This window comes from Pseudochaenichthys georgianus, chromosome 8, assembly GCF_902827115.2.
Source record: "Pseudochaenichthys georgianus chromosome 8, fPseGeo1.2, whole genome shotgun sequence".
In the NCBI taxonomy this organism is placed as follows: domain Eukaryota; kingdom Metazoa; phylum Chordata; class Actinopteri; order Perciformes; family Channichthyidae; genus Pseudochaenichthys; species Pseudochaenichthys georgianus.
The window spans coordinates 20,218,457-20,237,526 of NC_047510.2; the positions used below are offsets into that span (position 1 = coordinate 20,218,457).

The following is a 19,070-nucleotide window of genomic DNA, read 5'->3' on the forward strand; positions in this document are numbered from 1 at the left end:
TGAAAAAACACAATTTCCCTCAGTAGAGGACCAAAAACGTTTATTGTATTTTACAGTGACAGACAGAGAACAAGGTTATTGAAGGATATCAGATATGAAATAATAAAATAAGTTCAATTCTCCCTAAACAGCCTCCTGTGGCTTTTCAGAGAGACTGGAATAACATTAAATATAAAATAATTACAAGGAGCAAGATCAAAAGAAGAGAAATATGGGTTGGTCATCGTTTGGGGTGTATTTGTGGGACTTGAAGGCTTTCAGAAACTTTGGAAACTTAAACATAACCTTTGACTTGGCTGGCGGGTGCCCTGCGAGGACTACTCTCTCCACTGCTGAAGGTGGGAGAGCCTGGGAGGCCAGGGGGGCTTGACCCAGTATAGATCAGAGACCCCCCAATGAGAAGCAAGGCTGATGCACCCCAGCCGATGTAAAGGGCAGGGCCCAGCTCACGCTTGTGTGGGGCTGCGACATGTGGATCGTAGAAATCTCTGATGATGGAGTGGGCAGTCCAGCAGACGGGCACTAGGTAGAGGAAACCTGCGATCGCAAAAATGATGCCAGCGATACGAGCGATACGGGCCTTGCTACTGCTTACGCCAATGCACTTGGTGCACTTGACTCCCAGGACCCCTAGAGCTAGACCCAGGCCACACATCAGGATGGAGAGCACAGTGAGGCCTCGGGCAGCCTGCATGTCACTGGGCAGAGCCAGCAAGCTGTCGTACACCTTACACTGGAACTGACCTGTGCTCTGAACAATGCAATTCATCCAAAGACCTTCCCAAATGATCTGTGCCGTCACTATGTTGTTACCGATGAAGGCAGTGACCCGCCACAGGGGCATGACACACACTATAAACCCACCGACCCACCCAACAATGGACATGATCAGGCCCAGCAATTGCATACCCGTGGTTGCCATGGCGAAAGGTGTTGTTTGAATCAGATGGATTTGTCTCTGTTTTTATTTCAGTCTTTGTTTGTTGCAGAGGGACTAATAATATAGTCCCACGACGAAATGTGACAGTCTACAGTACTGGAAACGTTGTGCGCCACTGCAGTCCTCAGTCTCCCGGTGATGAAGTTCAGCTTGGGTGAGACAAGGATAGGTATCCTGACATTCAGAAATTACAAAAAAGGTAGAACCAATTTAAACATATAGTGCAACAAATCGGGTACAAATTATTTCAAACTTTTAACAACAACAAGCATTTAATTAGTGAAGCATGAAAGAACTAAGTAAAGCATATATTTATCATAAATATGTTTGTTACAATGCCCATGTTTAGTGGATTCCAGTGAGGACCACAGAGAATAGCTGTCTTTGACACAGCTGTGGGTGTCGAGCTACGCCTTGCCTGGTGAGTGGATTATCTCAGAAAAAACATGAGGAGATTCTGAACACAAGCATCTTTCATGAAGGCTTTGTCGAGTGGGCCAGGAGAACCTATGTCATCTTTTTATTACAGCTCTCAGTTGTCCACATTTGACTAATTCAGTGAATCAAACCCTCCCAGCTCAATAAATCCAGGAGTTGCTCCATGACAAGGATTGATGGGAAAAGGCCAAAAGAATAAGCTTTACTGAATAGACCCTTTTTGAAATAAATGTACAACCAATTGATACCCATCTGATGGGATTTCTATTACATTTGAACAAGTCACTTTCCTATTTAAAGTCCTTTCAGGAAATGTGGCAAGCAGGAGCTAAACTCCTGGCTCCAACACCAAGAATACAAATTGCAAAATAGCTAAACATCAGGAATTAGATACAAAAGAATAGTTTTTTTTGTGAAATTAATATTTGAAATGTCACAGATGTACGAATATTGTAAAATATAATTACCTCAATGAAGTGTATCGGACTCTCGCTTCCTCTTGGTTCACAGGTTATTGTTGCTGGTCCTTTGCTTGTGTGGAGGGTTTGGATGCCAAAAGTTGTGAATGACGGCCCTGAGATATTCAGTTGGGTCCACAGGAAGGCTGCAGAGCAGGGGAGGCTCTATCTCAGAGGTCAGCTTAACTGAAGAGGGTCGATCAGCTTCGACACCCAGCACTGGACTGGAGATGGGGCTGCCCTCGGAGATGCCAGCGCAAGTCTGTGCGGCAGTGGGCAGAAGCATGCGCTTGTGTGCACGACCATGTAAGTGTGTGAATGAGTGAATGTGTTTGAGTGTGTCTCCCAGTGCCTGGTGTACAAGCACAATGCCCTGCTGTTTGGCTCGGCCCTCCCTTCCCTGCTCTTCGTCAACCTCTGTCCCAAGTAACCCTGCATCCATCCAACTCTGCCACCCAGTTTCTCCTCTTTTCGCGACTTTGACTCACTTGTTCATTTATAAGAGTCTTCTTTTTTCTTCTACCCTCCTCTTTCCCTTTCAATCTGTTTATGGGTTTCATTGAAGTTTTCGAGTGTAGGGAGTCCGTCCTTAGGCAACCTCTTGTTGACTGTTCTGACAAGGGAAATGTATTTCATTGTTCATATGGATCTGTTATTAAATTAATATATTTGACACACTTCATTGAAACTGAAAAGATAATCACAACAAATTATAATAATTATACTGGAGATTTATAAATGTAAAATAAGAAGTGTGAAGTTTAGATGCTGCAGAAACTAGAAGAGATGATTAAGGGAGCATCGTTTTTTCCACCATGCAGGCGACCAGGACTGAAGAATGGATGAAGCCTGTCGGTAAATGTATGTGTGAAGGTGTAAATGTGGACTCCTGATTCTGCGCAGTAGAAGGACACACGGCCTTCTGTGTAGTCCAGAAACACGCCCACCTTTCTGGGTCTCTGCTCTAGAGCCAACGGCGTGACAGGAGAGGTGTTGGCTATAAACTGGCCGCCAGCCTTCAGGCTTAAAGTCCAGAAACCATTTGCAGGGCACACGGTGAACTTGCCCTTCCTGTTTATCGATTGTCTGACAACACCCAGGTTCCACTCGATCTTCTCCCCAACCTCCACCTCCCAGTAGCATCTCCCGCCGCTGAGACTCTCTTTGGCCAGCACGTTCGCCACACGGTCGAACCGTTTGGGGTTATCTGGAAGCTCCTGAAGCTTGTCCGTGTGTCTCACCTGTTTTCTGTCCTCTGAGACAGAGAGGAAGGGGTGGGCTGTCTTAGCGCTCAGATTGACATCCACTAAGAAAAACAAAGGACAAAAGGTCAACAATAGGTCAAACATGACACCCTTGGCACTGTGAAACTACTGGGGTTGGTTCAACTCTAACCTGGTATCAGCTGATTAAATGGCTGCTATCAGTCGCTATCATTTATATTCTAATGCTTTGGATGGGCCAAATGAGCAAAGAGCAAATAATTGCACGTTTCAAAAGTGAAACTTGGTAGTAGTAGCAGTTTTGAACATGCTTATCGTTGGGAGTCAAAGCAAACATTTGTGTCAGTGATCAACAATGTGAGTAGACGTTGTTTCTGTGTAAATAAAGCTTTACCTGCGTATTTCTCTATTCTCTTAAGTTCTGTAAAAGAAGAGTAGAAACAAGAAAATAAGAAACTCCATCAGATTATAGCAGAATGCTCATTTAATGACTTAATAGACAAGGTAATAGTTGCATTACTCACCAGATTTTGAGAGCCTATTGACGTCCACCTTTATCTTTTCCATTACGTCTGCCAGTGCTCGTCTGGTGACCCCAACACAAGGGTCAGTTTCTATGGTAACCCTGGACCAGTCCTTCATCTCAGACGGGCTCATTGTGGGAACAATGGTCTGCATGAAATAAACCAAGTTTTAACTAATGGTACACAGTTACCATTATGATTATATGGGTAGAAGAAGGAGAAGATGCTTACCACTGTAACTTGTTCTGTATCATCATCCCCCTGCTCACTGTTTCCAGGAACCTGGGGATCAGGTTCAGGGGTCTCCTTCTTTAGCGTCTGAATCTCCTGTTCAATCTCTTTCACCAGTGTTTCTACTTTATTTTCCTCCTCCCTTTGCCTTCCCTCGATTGCATCAACAACTGCTTTGTGATTCTTTTCCATAGCATGTACGAGGGCAGAGAAGACTTTCTGGCTCTCTCGCACCTCTCTGAGGTAAGAGTTCTGATTGGACATCATCATGAAGCATTATTACACTAAATACATTTGCTTTAAACATAGATTTTAAAGATCTAAAGTTGTTTAACTCACCTTTTGAAGCTCAAGAGCATATTTTAACCTTTCTATTTTCTGCAGCCTTTCCTGAATCATTAGCTCAACATTTATAACCTGTATGAGATAAAAAAAGAAGAAATAAAGCAATATAAAGCAATATCACACATTTACAATTATGAGGCATACTGTATGTCCTTAGACCATTCAGAGGCTAAAGAAAGAGGGATATAAGCATTCACAGATATATTTATTGAAGGAATACTTCACCACCATTAGCTCATGTGTTACCTTGAATTCTTAAAGAAAACATCGTTTTTTCTCACGTTTCAGCTTTAAATAAAACAATTCAAAACCCGACAGATCATTAATTAATAATTTTGAAAACACAATAAAGTACCAATTCCTCATCAGGTGGTTTCTCTGGTCGAGTCTTCCTGTAGTTGTCCGAGACCTCAGCCAGAATGTGGTTGACACTGAGGTCGGGCCTGTCGGAGAACAGCCTCCTACAGTGCGGGCAGTATTTGGACTGGTGTCGTGTCCAGTATTGGCAGAGACAGGACAAGCAGAAGCTGTGTCCACATGGTATGGTCACTGGACTGGTGAAGATGTCTCTACACAGAGAGCACAAGAAGTGCTTTTCGGGCAGGAAGCTAATTGTAGAGGCCATACCCTGTAAATATCGATGACATGTTACCAAAGTATGAGGAAGTTATTGTGGTATTGGTAGATAAGCTTGCAGTTAAGGGGTTGTTTTGTTTGGATAAAAAGATAAAACATAAAGAACCAGTAAGCTGAGGGCGATGTTGTACTGTACCTCTGAAATGGATTCCCATGGTATGAGGAAATATAATTTGTTATGGAAAAGAGCAATAACATTAGAAAGCTAATAGTTGAACAATGTCGTATTTGTTACTGAAAACACATCACTTGTGGACAAATTATTACATTCCATCTTGAACTATCACCTGTCAGTGACTGCTTACATTTCTTTTAAAGCATAAGGAAAGAAATGCACTTTCCGGAGATAAATGGGACACCATGTTCTTGAAGATTGCCCTCCTGTTGTGTTATGCAATGATACACAAAGGACAGGAAATTCTTGTTAATCCACTGAAGTTACATTCATTCAGTGTAAAAGCTCCCCATAGTGAAGCCTACCCTTGTCTTCTTATTGTTATTGTCACAGATGTTTGTGTCAAGAGGTATTTCTTTGTGATCAAGTACAGATATGCTTTCAGAGAACGGAAGCAGCTCAAATATATACTGGAAATATGTGGTCCAACAAGTAGTGATCAATTATGTGTTTGTCACCCTGAGCTACAATACAACTCAACACAAAGCAATTACTGAAATGTTAAGTCCTGACTACATTGCACTCCTACATTCAAGCAGGAAACACCCTCTGAAACATTCATGAAGGATTGATCTGGTCTTATTTCCTAGAAAATAGGGCAGCTCTTCCAAAAATGAAACTGAATGTAATGTTACAACATTTACAGAGTGTGATCTTACCTTTCAAAACCTTTCAAAGTCGATCTTGTCCAGATACACAGCGGCCAATCCACACTGCTTCTACTCCAAGTTTCAGGTAGAGACTGCAAATGATTTACACTCAACAGGTGCATTAGGGTGTGTGTGTGTGTGTGTGTGTGTGTGTGTGTGTGTGTGTGTGTGTGTGTGTGTGTGTGTGTGTGTGTGTGTGTGTGTGTGTGTGTGTGTGTGTGTGTGTGTGTGTGTGTGTCTATTAAAGAGGCAGTGCTTTAGACAATGGCATCTGAGCTTCTCTTCGACTAACCTATGGCTAGACACTAGGAAATGTTAGAGGCTGAATAAAACTCTCATGTGTGCTATCACAAATAAAATTAAAACTAAATGTATCCAAAATACAAATGTACAGTTTAAATCAGCCATTAGATTCACTTTTGTTATCCATTAACTATTCCCCTCAGCTGCATATAAAACAAGTCTTGTTCCAGTTTCAACCTACAGTAAAGGGAGTTGTTCAGATGTACATGTAGTACAGGTAGATACAAGAGAAGATCCTATTTTATTGTCACTTTAGTCCTGACAAACAGGTCATAATAAGTCAACAGCATGCTTACAGTGTTGAAAAAAAGTATCCAAATGTATTCCAAGTAAAATCCTGCAAAGTAAATATCTAAGTATTATCAGCTACAGGCCGGCTAAAATAATTGGTCGTGCTTTTTACAGCGCCACAGCTTCCACAGATGACATTTGTTTATGTATTTATTGTCAAAGCATTTAATATATTCATTGCTATCGGGATGTTAAGAGCATTCCATGGAATATAACAAAAAGTGTTTCTGAAATAAATTACATACCCCACCTTTAAGGAACACTTACTGATAATAGTTGTCTGTTTGTTTACTGGACAGTACACGTTACAAGTATGAGAAATTGTAATTGGAAATGTAACTAAATATATAACACATATGCAGTGGAGTAAAATGTTTTAGATTTTTACCTCTTAAATTGTGTGGGGTAGAAGGTCAAAGTTGAACAAAATCATAATTCTCAAGTATTTCATAAGCTAGTAAAACTCATACTTGGTCTACTGCACGCTAACAGGGACGAGTATTTGCAAAGAAGCGATTGATGAAGATTGAGTTGAAGTTGAGTCTGGCAGGAGGAGCCACTCTGTCCTCCATGTGCTCTACAGCCACCTGGGCTGTTCCTCCGGCCGATCCACCTACTGCACCACCTATGATCCCATAAAGAACCATCCCTCCTGGCCCCTCTATGGACCCGAACAGTGCCCCCATGACAGCTCCCACAACCAAACCTGTCCCAAGTCCTCTAGCCAGGGATGTTCTGAGCCATCCGTTGTCCATCTCTGCCATGGCTCTGATCTCTGCGCCTACATTTGCGATGTAGGCGTCCTTCTGTTGGTACAGCTCCTCCGCTATGTATTGCTTTTCCATCTCAACCCACGCCTTCTCTATCTCCCCTTCCCTCTGCTTCTTCAGCCTCTTCTCCTCCTTCTTAACGTATTCATCTGCCTTCTGGAAAGTTCTGCTGGAGAAGAATGCCCCTCCCAGGGACGCCACCATCCTCTCTATCTTCTTCAGCAGCTCTCTGTCCGAGCGTCGATCCCTCCAGTTCTTGCTGAAAATGTGAAAGCGTCCGCCGTACTGCTCGATCAAATCTCTCAGGAGCCAGTCAGTCTTCTCCACCCTGTCTTCCAGGGCAGGTAGCTCCAGGTTTCCTCCGTAGGCCAGGAGGACAATACAATGCCTTAGAAAGTGTCTTCCATACCGCTCCATCATCATTTTGGGGGTTTTCATTTCATTTTTGGAGATTTTTTCCAAGTCAAAGGTGACAAGAAAGGCATGTGGACCAGGAGAGCATAAGCACTTAGACTTCCTCAGCTCCATCTCCCTCTTGACTTGACATATACCCTTGTCATAGATGTTTGGTGCATTGATCACAGCCACTCGTCTACCAGACAGCACTCCAGTATTCTTTGTGCATTCAGAAATACTGGTGATATCCTTAGTAAAGGCCTCCCTCCCAAGTATGTAGTTTGTTAGTAGGAACTGCGAAGGTCCACAGCTACTGATCAGCATGAGCCTTAATTCTGTAGGAGATCCTGCGAAGAGATCAGTTGAAAGTGAGATCGAAGTAAGAACACATACAGTACATGCAATGTGTATTTGTTTACACGTATCAGTGTTATTGAACATGTTTAGTGCATAAATCTCATATGCAATAGGTCGCACGAGAGGCTGACATATTGTAAACATCAAGTGAAAATGAATCATATCTCTAACACTCAAAGAGTAACTCATACTAGGTTGTGTGCCATATATTAAAACTGCCAGTTATTGCTGTTCCTCTATGTTAATAGCTTTTTTTTGTTTGGTTGCTTTTTATTTTATTTTATTTTATATTGGTTAAGGCTGTGCTTTTCTAACAATCCTATTTTATTCAGAGACATTTTTTTGTAGCTAATTAAGATTTCTCTACAATCCATAGCCATGATGTGAGGCTGTGCTTTGAGCTGAATGCTATTGACATACACACAAACGGAACATGCTGATTATCTCACCATGCTAACTGTTGCTAATAAGCACAAAACAAAGTATGGCTGACTGATGGTAACGCCACAAGTTAGTTTTACAAATATTAGGTCATAAACCGAGAACAAACTGACACTGCCATGCTGCTTGGCTTAAAACCAAGACTTCTTGTAAAGGTTGATAAATCGCATGCATACTGATATGAACCCATCTTTTTAGCGTTGTTAGTTAAAGTTAAGCAGAGTCATTTGTTTACCCCCTGTTTATCGTAATGCAGTGACCTTACCTTTCTTCCTCTTATCCATTTTGTAGATTTTACAGCACAGATTCGCTCTTTCAAATTGGATTCTCACAGAGTTTGCAGCTTCTCACTGGACTGAGGTCATCACCATAACTGTGCCATGTATTCAATGAAAACACACCCCCCTCTTTCTCTCCCTATCAGATTTAATATTAGGTGGAAAATGGCCACAGGGGTCAAAAGCTGGCAGTGAGCACATTCCACATTAACATTTATTGACATCCCTAATTAAATAATTAAAAGTTCGTAATAATTTACAGCGTTATGTACCTTTGTACTTTGGAAAAACTGAAGAAATAACAGCAGGATTTATATATTTTCTTTGTGGTGGATGAGGTGTTTTTCTAATTTTGAAGTGTTTTTTTATAATCATCGTCATCACAACAAACCCTCAAGTGTTAATCACCACTGATCAGAGGTCATTATTTTAAGAGGACAAGAACAGCCTAAGGAGTTGTCGGTCCTTCAGCAAAGCTATATGGCTCTTACCTCACAATGACGTCGACATTTAATTAACTGTAACCTTGATTAGTACATTATTTTATGAATATATAAACACTGATTTTAAAGGTGACATTTGCAAGCGTATCTCACTGCCAGCCAACCAGAAAGTGTATTATTCATGGCCTCAGAGAAATCAATAGCTAATTAAAGTAGTTCATCCTGCAGAGCACACATGTATTTTCTAAATATAGGCTAGTCCTTATGTGTTGTCACTTATACAAAAAAATGTGTTTAAAATAACTAATCACATGCAACATGTCCAACATGAATAGATAACAACATGGTAAGCTCTGTGGCCATGGGTGTTATAGTATTGTGTTTTTTTAATCAGCTTTACTTTACTTGTTATTTTATGTTTTAAAATAAATATTTTCATATAGATTCATAAATTCAGTCTTGTTTTTTTGAAAATGTAATTAATGTGCTTTTCAATTTCAAGCATTTAACATGAGTAAAGTGTGCATGAGAAGTTATTAACCATCATAGAGGAAAGAAAATGCAGAACATTTTCGATTTACATAAACTCAATACTCACCACGCAATTACACTTTTACCAATTTATCAGATTTAGATTTAGCATTTAACATTTTATATAAGTGCAAACCGCCCATAGTAACACACAGTGGTGTGTGTTTGTGAACAAGTGACTCTCACGCCAGTAAAAAACAATTAAACAGCGCCACTGTGTGGTCACACTGTGTAACACACAAAGAGGAAATCACATGTACGTATTTCCGGTTTCGAGCAACGTCACGGGCAAAACCAGGAAGCACTTTGTAAACATTACGCTACTCCGTAGTAACTTTAACCACATTGCTGTCGTGCAAACTAAGAGACATAGCGTGTCTTCATGATGAAGCCAGCCTGTTGCACCTCTGCGGGAGCATGTGTTGAAGTGAAGGAAACACCCAGACTGACAGATAGACAAACCCTGATAGAATGATCAGAATGATGAGACACGCGCTGCACGCGGGGAGAGGAGCCCTCTGTCTGCGCAGCTTCTCTGAAACTAGAGGAGAGGTCATTGAGGATGTTCTTCAAAGGACAGACTCTGCACGCCTCACAAACGAGGCGTCTCTCTACGTGCACGTGAGCTGATTTTGATCAGTGTACCTTATGTTTCTATGCAAAGCAATGTGCACACCAATCCACTGCACATACTCACCGACCTATGTCTAGAACCTTTGCTAAACTGTCACATGTCAGTGTCACTCCCTCTTGGTGAAGTTAGTTTTAGAATGGAGACATTCACTCTGGATGCATCAGCGTCTTCTTCCTCAGTTGCTGACTGTCGACAGTCAGGGGAAAGTTAGTGGTGTAAAGTAACTAGTAAATTGACTCAAGTATACTACTTAAGTACAATGTTGAGATACTAGTACTTTACTTCAGTATTTACATGTGTACGCTACTTTGTACTTCTGCCCACTACAACTCGTGTATTAAATACCTTTAGTTACTTTGAAGATTTGGATTAATGATTTGAATTATATTCAACACTTAAATAAGACTTTAGTTACACCTGGAGTAAAATTAAGCTACCCTGCAGTATGCAAAGCCATTCAAACTAGCTGCACCTTTACCAGCTTTGATAAACACATGTGTGCATCAATAAATATAATCTAAATATATTATGTATTATTCTGAAATGGGTCCATTTGTGTAATGAATACTTTTACTTGAGTAACATTTGCAATGCCGGACTTGTACTTGTAACAGAGTATTCCTAAACTCTGGCACTTCTACTTCTACTTAAGTAAGAAGTATAATCTTGTAAGTGCAAGATCTGAGTACTTCTCCCACCTCTGTCAGAGGACAGTCAGCCCACACCCGAGCCCTCACTTTGAACTACAGAGTTTCTTATCAGGGAACTAACTCTCCTCTGACTGACAGTCAGTGAAACAAAGTAAGAAGACACTGCTGGATGATCCAGAGTGAATGTCTGTTGAATTTTCCACCTAAGACTAACTTCAACGTGTCCTTTCTCCTCTCCTCTCCCACAGTGGCCTTACTGTCTCAGAAGGTGTTCCTACTGCAACTTTAACAAATACATACCCAGAGAGAACAATGATCACATGATGACCGAGTGCCTTCAGAGGGAGACTGAGACGTTGCTGCAGCTCAGTCAGGTATCCTGGTATGGTGACTTGTTAAATTCCAGTTTGAAATCAGCTTTGAACATGTGACTCCACCCCCCTTAACATTTAAATGTCTCCCTGCAGCATCACATCAGTGTTTTTTGGTGGTGGGACTCCAAGCCTGGCTCATCCTTCTACCATTGCTGCAGTCCTTGAAACCGTTTCCAGGCAGGCGAACCTCTCAGATACAGCTGAGGTCACACTGGAGGTCAACCCTACTCCTGTGGGAAGGTCAAAGTTAGAGGACTTCTTCCATGCAGGGGTGAACCGTTTCTCCATCGGGGTCCAGGTGAATACTCTATAAAATGCTTTTCACAGAAGATTAGATTATTTTAGCTTTTATATATTTATTTATTTTGTTTTTCCTTAGGTCCAGCTATAATATCTCTGAAGTACATTTACAGAAAATGTGCCCTTTTCTTTGTTAGTTAATCATCAAAAACTGAAATACATTTAGCTTGTGTTATCTTATTTTATTTGTCACCGTTTTTTAAGCAGGCAAAATAGTTTCAGCTGAATTTTGCCTGAAGTTAGCATTTTTTTATTTAGTTGACAGTTTCATAACAATATTCTACACCGCTTTTTTGCGTTTCACTTTCAGTTTACTGTAATTAACCTGTTGTACATGGTCAAGTCTTTGCAGGATGAAGATTTGAAAGTCCTGGGAAGAGACCACAGCCCTCAGCAGGCTTTGCTAACTGTGGCAGAGGCCAGGAGGCTGTGCCCCGGGAGGGTGTCGGTGGACGTCATGTTTGGACGTCCCAAACAGAGCGTTGAATCCTGGGAGAATGAGTTGTCTGAGCTGTTAAGGGTGTGCGACGACCACGTGTCTCTGTACCAGCTAACATTGGAGCGAGGCACACAGCTGTTCAAACAGGTGCTGGAAGGAGAGGTGACCCTGCCCACTGAAGAGGAGACAGCAGAGATGTACCTGTGTGCCAGGAAGACCCTCCACCAGCACGGCCTCCTGCAGTACGAGGTGTCTAACTTTGCCAGACAAGTAAGTCCTCAGCAGAAAGACAACACTCTCATTGTCCTCCGCTCCTTAGGAAACATTACAACTTTTATCAACATAACAGGAAAGTTTGCAATGTTAAAAACACAATTAGATACAGTGAATGAAATCGACTCCAAGAGTAAACAAATGACAGCAATGGTCCTTGTAAAGACAGCACTATGACAAAACAATTTGCTCCTACAGTATGATTACTTATTTAAATGTACCTAAGGTGATATGGTTCTGTGCTGATTTATTTAGCTAAAACCAAAACAATTTTAAAAGGTTGGATACATTTTATTTATTTTAATTGTTGGAGATTCCTCTATGTAGTAGCACATGATTATATATAATTTAAAATGTGTGTTTTCTGAACTGTCAATATTTTTCTTTTAGATTTCTGACAAATCAGCCATGTGTAATTCAAATGTACATTTAAAAAATAAATAAAAATAGTTTACCTTTAAAATACCTTTTTAAATACAAAACATTAAGAAAAGAATACAGAATATTAAAGAAATATGGATTTTAAGAAGACTGAAGAACTCAGTGTTCTTCAGGTTGTAAAGCGAGAGTTAAAAAAGACATTGCTTCAGAACAAATGATTATAATTCGGAGAGATCCGCCTGACTAATAGTCCAGTTTCTGTTTGTTCCTAATGAAATGTCTCAAGCATCACTCCATCAACAGGGCAGATGTCTGTTCTGTTTTGCGCCATATTGCCTCGTGTCTGAGAGAAACAGTCACAATAACATTACATTACATTGCATTTAGCTGACGCTTTTATCCAAAGCGACTTACAATAAGTACATTCGACCAGGAATAATAATAATAATAATAATATATTTTATTTATAAGCGCACTTTTCATTTGCGTAAACAAAACTCAAAGTGCTACAAAATTAAAAATTAAAAAGGGTGAAACAAAACAACAATAAAAAAACAATTAAAACAACATAATAAAAGCTGTGACATTCATGCCCGCATGGCATAATGTGGGGGATTTAAAAATCTAGTTAAAGGCTATTCTAAAAAGATGCGTTTTTAGGCCTTTTTTGAAAGCCTCCACAGTCTGTGGTGTCCTCAACTGGCTTGGGAGGGCATTCCACAATCTCGGGGCAGCGGAGCAGAAGGCTCGGTCTCCCATGGTCTTCAGTTTTGTCCTTGGTGGGATGAGGAGGTTTGCCTTTACTGAACGTAGGTTCGTCGTGGAGGTTTGTGGGGTGAGCAATTCCTTGATGTAGGAAGGAGCATTTCCATATATGCACTGATGAGTGAAGAGGGTGATTTTGTAGTCAATCCTGAGTGAGACCGGGAGCCAGTGCAGTGATTTGAGGATGGGTGTGATGTGTTCGTACTTCCGCACTCTCATCAGGATCCTAGCAGCTGTGTTTTGGATGTATTGCAGCTTCTGGATGTTCTTGCTAGGAATCCCAATGAGAAGTGCGTTACAGTAGTCCAGCCTGGAGGAAGACACAACCTTGAAGAAAACAGAATCATAAAGTACATCAGGTTTCATAGAGCCAAGCATTTCAAGTGCTACTCAACTGGCTATAGATAAGCCAGTCCTTTATTAGTATATAAGTGCTCTGTTAGCAGTTCTTTGTTAGTAATTCTATCGCTCGAGGTGGAGTCGAAAGAGATGAGTTTTCAGTCTGCGCCGGAAGATGTGTAAGCTTTCTGCCGTCCTGATGTCAATGGGGAGTTCATTCCACCATTTTGGAGCCAGGATAGCAAACCCACGTGTTTTTGCTGATGGGAACTTGGGTCCCCCTCGCAGCGAGGGTGCAGCGAGTCGTTTGGCTGATGCAAAGCGTAGAGCACGCGCTGGGGTGTACAGTTTAACCATGTCCTGGATGTAGGAAGGGCCAGATCCAACACAATAACACTTCACTTGTTACGTAGAACGCAGTGAGTCATCACAACAGGAGCTACTGGAAGGGAACGCAGTACATCGGGGTCGGCCCAGGTGAGCTACTACCTACAATAAAGGCAGTGCAATAAAGAATATTGTACTGGTTGAAAAGTTCAAATTGTTATCTTTGGCAGGAGCTCACGGACGGTTTGTCGCTGTGGGGGAGGGGGGGGTCCTCCGCGAGGCCCGGACCCAGACTCTGGAGCCTGACATCTGGATGCGTGAGGTCCAGCAGAAGGGACATGCGACACGGAGGAGGATTCAACTCAGCCATCTTGAACTGTAAGCTTCACGACCTATAGTGTTGTGTTTGGTGACGAGTGTAATTGGTTAGTAAATGAAAGTGGGGCTGTCATTTCCATGTGAAATGTAACAACCCCAGTGTGAGAAGCATGGTGTTATTTTACATGTTCTTGCTCTTTCAGATATTCTGTCCTCGTGAAACTCTATTATCCAATTGTTTACTCACTCCGTCCTAATAACTGTCAAAGCGACTATGAGAATCTGTTCACAAAGATTTCTCTCTGGCAGATTGGAGGAGGTGTTGGTGATGGGAATGAGAATGACGGAGGGCATCGATCACAAGGTGGATCTTTTGTACTTACATTAAATGCACTATTAGAACTTTTTTTAAAAAGCCAACTTACTTTGTTATATTCTTTGTCAACAAAAGGGATGTTCAGTGTTCAACACATCTTGAACAATGTATGATTGATCATTTTCTGATATTCAACAGCATTGGGAGTTGTTTAGCCCTCAGCTGGGCCTCCATGAAGTGTTTGGTACATCCAGCGACGTCCAAGAGTTGCTACAGAGAGGACAACTCATTCTTGATGAGAGGTGACTCATCATTATCATTTTTGAATACTTGAAGTTTGCAATTTCCCCTGACAAGAAACACAATAGCGACTTGTGTAAGGCGAGTGTGAGGCAATTTATCTGCTGCTTATTTTCTTGATTAATTGTTTTGTCTAAAATGTATCAACAAATAGTTCAAAATGTCAATGCCTATTTATCAAAGTCCAATGTTATGTCTTCAAATCTCGTTTTTTTTCAGTTAAAACCCCAAATATAATCAGTTAATTGATATAAAAAAGAAAAGTAAAAGGCAGACCATCGGCTTATTTGCAAGTCTAAAAACAGCAGTTTTTTATTTCGCATGTACATTTACAGTTGATTGATTATCAAAATAGTTATTTAGTCAGTAATTCTTTTTCAGTTGAACTCATACCCCTGGTGATGAGATCTGATGTTTTTATCCTACTGTATAAGGTTTTGGAAAATAGCAAGAGACATCACTTTAAGGGCATAAAGTTTTACCTTGGCTTTATAGTAAATAATATATATATATATATATATGCATTATAAATACATTTAAGAGTGAAGGTTTAGTAGTGAAACGGCTGAAGAACACGTTCCTCCCCGACTTTAAAGTACTGAATACTTGAGCTGTACTTGGCAGTAAACCCAGAAGCCAGAACATATTATATAAATGCAGCTTTTCTACATTTAACCAGCACTTGTTCAAACCAAGGCCACTCTGTAAGAACACTTCACATAATAGTTTCTCTCTGCTACGCCTGAAGAGTGGGTTGGACAACGCACTTGTAGAGAAAGGAAAGACTGATTGCCATGGAGATGCAATCTCTACATCATAGAAAATAGATCCCATGATGGGAAACATAATAGAGATTTGCTCTGCTATTTCTCTTAGTGTACTGATGCATTTTATATGTACAGTACACACTGTAAAAAATTTGCTGAAATTGAGCTGGTTTTTTGGGTTGTGTAACCATTAGCCAATAACCAACCAAGGTAACCCCCCCCCACCTTATCACCTGAATCTCCTCCTAGAGCACCATTGTGTTATTTTTAACCAAATGTCTCTCAGAGGGGTGTGGGGAGTGGCTCCTTGTTTTCATCTAAAGTAACAGACAGAGAATCAGCACTTTTGAAACAGGGCTGAAACAGAGGGGATTATGGGATGCTACAATGCATGATCTATTTGGTGTTTCGAGCCAAACACTTCAGAGCCATGTTTTGTATATATCCGAGACCTGAGATATGTTGATGAAAAACAGTATAATAGGGGACCTTTAAGGTCAGAAGAAAATAAGAAAATACTCAAACATGCAGACATACTTGTATTATGTTTAAACCTACAGTAAGAAACAATAAGAAAGGAAACCTAATATCAACAAAACATCAGGGTTAATCCTCCATACCATTACTATAATTTCTCTTCCGGAAGGTTTCCAAACCACTCGTAGATTTCAATTGCAATCACACTTACAGACTCTGTCACATACTCGATGGCACCATGGGTACATGTTTAAATATAGAAACCACTTGCACATATCCCACAATGTTCGTATTTATAGAAATGATTGGACCACGTCATCAACCTCTCAAACTACTCAACCTCTTTGACACTATCAAAATAGGCATTTAGTTCGTAATAATTATTCTGTTGATCAACTAATCAACTAGTCATTTCAGCTCTACTTTTCAGCACTCTAAAACATACTTACTGCAAATTCAGTTAGGAAATTGATAACGCTGGAACCAGGGAATGTTTGGCATTCTTTTGGAAATAATAAGATAAGACTTTATTTATCCCGAAGGAAATTGTTGTGCCAGAGTTACAAAAATGCAATAAACACAGCAGCTTAATAATAAAACTGTACACTGACAGTGCAGTAAAAAGAGCAATTAAATATCTACAGGAAACAGACGGTCACATCATTAATGTACATATTAACAGTATTTAGTAGTGCAAAAAAACCGCAGTGGCAGATACGTAATTGCACGTTATTATAGAACATTATTAATAATAATACATGTTATATTAGAGAATATATCATTGCCACACACCTGATTTATCAGTAGTTGCATGCCTATAATTGATTTTTTGATTTCTGTCTTTGTTTTTCTCTCCCCGTTATCAGAGGCCTGCGCTGCTCCTGGGAGGGACTGGCCTTACTGGACAGCCTGCTGCCAGCTCTACTGGTGGAGCTGGAGAGAAGAGTCAGTCTGAGGCTACAGGAGGACGAGCATGCTAAAGGACAAACAAATAGGACCTCTAACACATGATGACAGTATTGGTAATGTGAAGCTGACAATTGAGCGGCCCGACCAAGCAAGGAGGCAGAGGCAGAACGTCCAAAAATATAACCCGGTGTGGGCATGTATTAAACTTGAGCACAGGACACAGCCTCAATCTTGCTGTTCCTGTGCACACAGTCACCAGCCACCACAAGGATCTCACACACACTACCAACCTCAAAACAGACAGGGCAACAGACCCTAAATACACACACTAATCAGCAATTTGACACAGGTGGGGGGGGAGGAGACAACACAGGGCACCAGGTGCACACAATCAACAGCCACAGACATGGCGGAAGGGGAACACTTTTAACATGAAACCAGGAAACAGAGACAGACAAACTAGTTACATAAATTACATATATTCCCATGCTTCCTGTGCAATGTTTTTAGTGCTATATTACCCGTAACGGAGGCCGAGATCTATGGGCCCAGAGATCACCTCTGTTACAGGTAACAAAGGCAATATCTTCGGAGAAAGCTTTATTGAGGGTCTGGCGGACTGGACGTGTAAAACAAATCCCCATAACAGGCAGATGTTTATTAAAACAACCCCACATATTTAGGTTTTATGTTGTGTATTGAAATTCATTATTTAAGCCTTTGCCATATTTTACACTGTGTTTTCTCTTTAGTGTTACTTTGCTGCATGGACGTGCACAGACATTTGGAGGGGCTATTGCTCTAAACTGGACAAAGGGCCTCCTCCCGAAAATAAATATAAGACCAAAACGATTATTACATTAACTAATTTGAACAGTCATCATCTCATAACAAAATAAGCTAATGCAACTACTTGCATTCGGTGATTTGATTTTTAAAATGAAAACCAGGGACATTTTTTGTTTTGCGGTCCATATCTCATTAAAATATCTAATGTTAGTAACTGTTGAAGAAGAAATGGGCACAATTCAATGTAGTTTGACCATTGTAACTGCTGTGCAGACATACTGATAAAATAGGGCTTCTAACTAATTACCTTAAATAAATTCACAAATTAATGAAACCAGTTCAATACGCATTATTCTTATTCTTATCTTTTTTTATGAGCGCAGTAACGGTAAGGTATCTAATTACTTATTTATTTAGTATTCCATAACTTAATAACAGAGATGGGCAAACTAAAGTGCTAGAGACATGGCAGAAATCCTACAATGAAGTGAACCCCTGTGAGAGGGAGATCAAGAAAAGAGAGCGAGCCCCCAGTCATGTGACTGGGGGCAGATGACAGCGCGGACAAGGTGTGTTTCCCGCAGCGAGAGGCTACAATACTAATTGTGGGCTTATCATGTTAATTTGGCCACAATAGAAAACAAAAAAAAATTCTCGCTCTCTCCAGAGGGGCAGGTCAGACAAAGATGGCAAATGGGCTGTTGCCCGGGCAACATTAGCCCGTACCTGTGCACGTCCCTGCTTTGCTGTTTAGTTGGCAGCACAACAATCCCCTATTTGTTTGTATGGATTATATTTTTATATTATATTGTCTCTTTATCGCACTTTAAGTACCGTCATCACTCTGATTGGATAAGAACATTTGATGATAATATATTTCATAAGGCCTTGAGGTGCTATCATGCAGTTATTGCTTCCGCTGAAACATTTCTTAATAGATCTTTTCATTCAAATATGATTATTCCTCTCCCAGTACACAGGATATTGTGAGAATAAAGGTTTTAATTCATGGATCCATTTGAGATTCATCTTTGTGAGTTCATTGTTTCCCTGGTCTGTCATTTCCTTGTGTTGGAACACATTAGTGAAGATCTACAGCTGATATGTTCAACACACCTGAATCAAATTAATGTTGTAAAATCTAATTAGCTGCTATTATTTGAAAATGTGTATGACTCATTCAGCAACATTTTAATTAAATTCGCTAAAAAAAACATCTTGCAGGAAAGATGGTAAGAACATTTGTTTTTAAATGAGTGTTACAGCCAGAGAGATTCATGAA

General features: G+C 40.6%; 4 protein-coding genes across 4 annotated transcripts; 1 reads left to right on the plus strand and 3 right to left on the minus strand.

Moving 5' to 3' along the window:
* Positions 1-23: 23 nt before the first annotated feature.
* Positions 24-922, minus strand: cldnk (claudin k). The gene has a single exon (XM_034089493.2). The coding sequence runs from the start codon at positions 920-922 to the stop codon at positions 275-277; it is 648 nt and encodes a 215-aa protein (XP_033945384.1). The 3' UTR covers positions 24-274.
* A 1,655-nt stretch (positions 923-2,577) lies between these two features.
* On the minus strand, positions 2,578-5,705 carry btr02 (bloodthirsty-related gene family, member 2). The gene is made up of 7 exons (XM_034089491.2): positions 5,630-5,705; positions 4,515-4,787; positions 4,154-4,231; positions 3,815-4,066; positions 3,584-3,731; positions 3,454-3,480; positions 2,578-3,142 (listed from the first exon to the last, which is right to left on the minus strand). The coding sequence occupies exons 2-7, from the start codon at positions 4,782-4,784 to the stop codon at positions 2,598-2,600; spliced, it is 1,320 nt and encodes a 439-aa protein (XP_033945382.1). The 5' UTR covers positions 4,785-4,787; positions 5,630-5,705; the 3' UTR covers positions 2,578-2,597.
* Positions 5,706-6,303: 598 nt separating this feature from the next.
* LOC117451274 (GTPase IMAP family member 4) lies at positions 6,304-8,617 on the minus strand. The gene is made up of 2 exons (XM_034089492.2): positions 8,444-8,617; positions 6,304-7,727 (listed from the first exon to the last, which is right to left on the minus strand). The coding sequence occupies exons 1-2, from the start codon at positions 8,460-8,462 to the stop codon at positions 6,700-6,702; spliced, it is 1,047 nt and encodes a 348-aa protein (XP_033945383.1). The 5' UTR covers positions 8,463-8,617; the 3' UTR covers positions 6,304-6,699.
* A 1,113-nt stretch (positions 8,618-9,730) lies between these two features.
* rsad1 (radical S-adenosyl methionine domain containing 1) lies at positions 9,731-18,805 on the plus strand. Its single transcript, XM_034089451.2, has 9 exons — positions 9,731-10,051; positions 10,963-11,096; positions 11,182-11,386; positions 11,732-12,097; positions 13,999-14,062; positions 14,143-14,290; positions 14,540-14,594; positions 14,745-14,848; positions 16,957-18,805. The coding sequence occupies exons 1-9, from the start codon at positions 9,902-9,904 to the stop codon at positions 17,099-17,101; spliced, it is 1,371 nt and encodes a 456-aa protein (XP_033945342.1). The 5' UTR covers positions 9,731-9,901; the 3' UTR covers positions 17,102-18,805.
* Positions 18,806-19,070: the final 265 nt, after the last annotated feature.

What these genes read in the sequence shown, in the direction of transcription:
- btr02 (XM_034089491.2), bottom strand. Translation starts at nt 4,784, where the DNA reads ATGGCCTCTACAATTAGCTTCCTGCCCGAAAAGCACTTCTTGTGCTCT. An exon ending in AACCACCTGATGAGGAATTG is followed by an intron (nt 4,232 to 4,514) that starts GTACTTTATTGT and finishes TATCTCATACAG; the next exon opens with GTTATAAATGTTGAGCTAAT. An exon ending in GAGAATAGAGAAATACGCAG is followed by an intron (nt 3,143 to 3,453) that starts GTAAAGCTTTAT and finishes TGTTTTTCTTAG; the next exon opens with TGGATGTCAATCTGAGCGCT.
- rsad1 (XM_034089451.2), top strand. Translation starts at nt 9,902, where the DNA reads ATGATCAGAATGATGAGACACGCGCTGCACGCGGGGAGAGGAGCCCTC. An exon ending in CAGCTCAGTCAGGTATCCTG is followed by an intron (nt 11,097 to 11,181) that starts GTATGGTGACTT and finishes GTCTCCCTGCAG; the next exon opens with CATCACATCAGTGTTTTTTG. An exon ending in GTACATCGGGGTCGGCCCAG is followed by an intron (nt 14,063 to 14,142) that starts GTGAGCTACTAC and finishes TATCTTTGGCAG; the next exon opens with GAGCTCACGGACGGTTTGTC.
- cldnk (XM_034089493.2), bottom strand. Translation starts at nt 922, where the DNA reads ATGGCAACCACGGGTATGCAATTGCTGGGCCTGATCATGTCCATTGTT.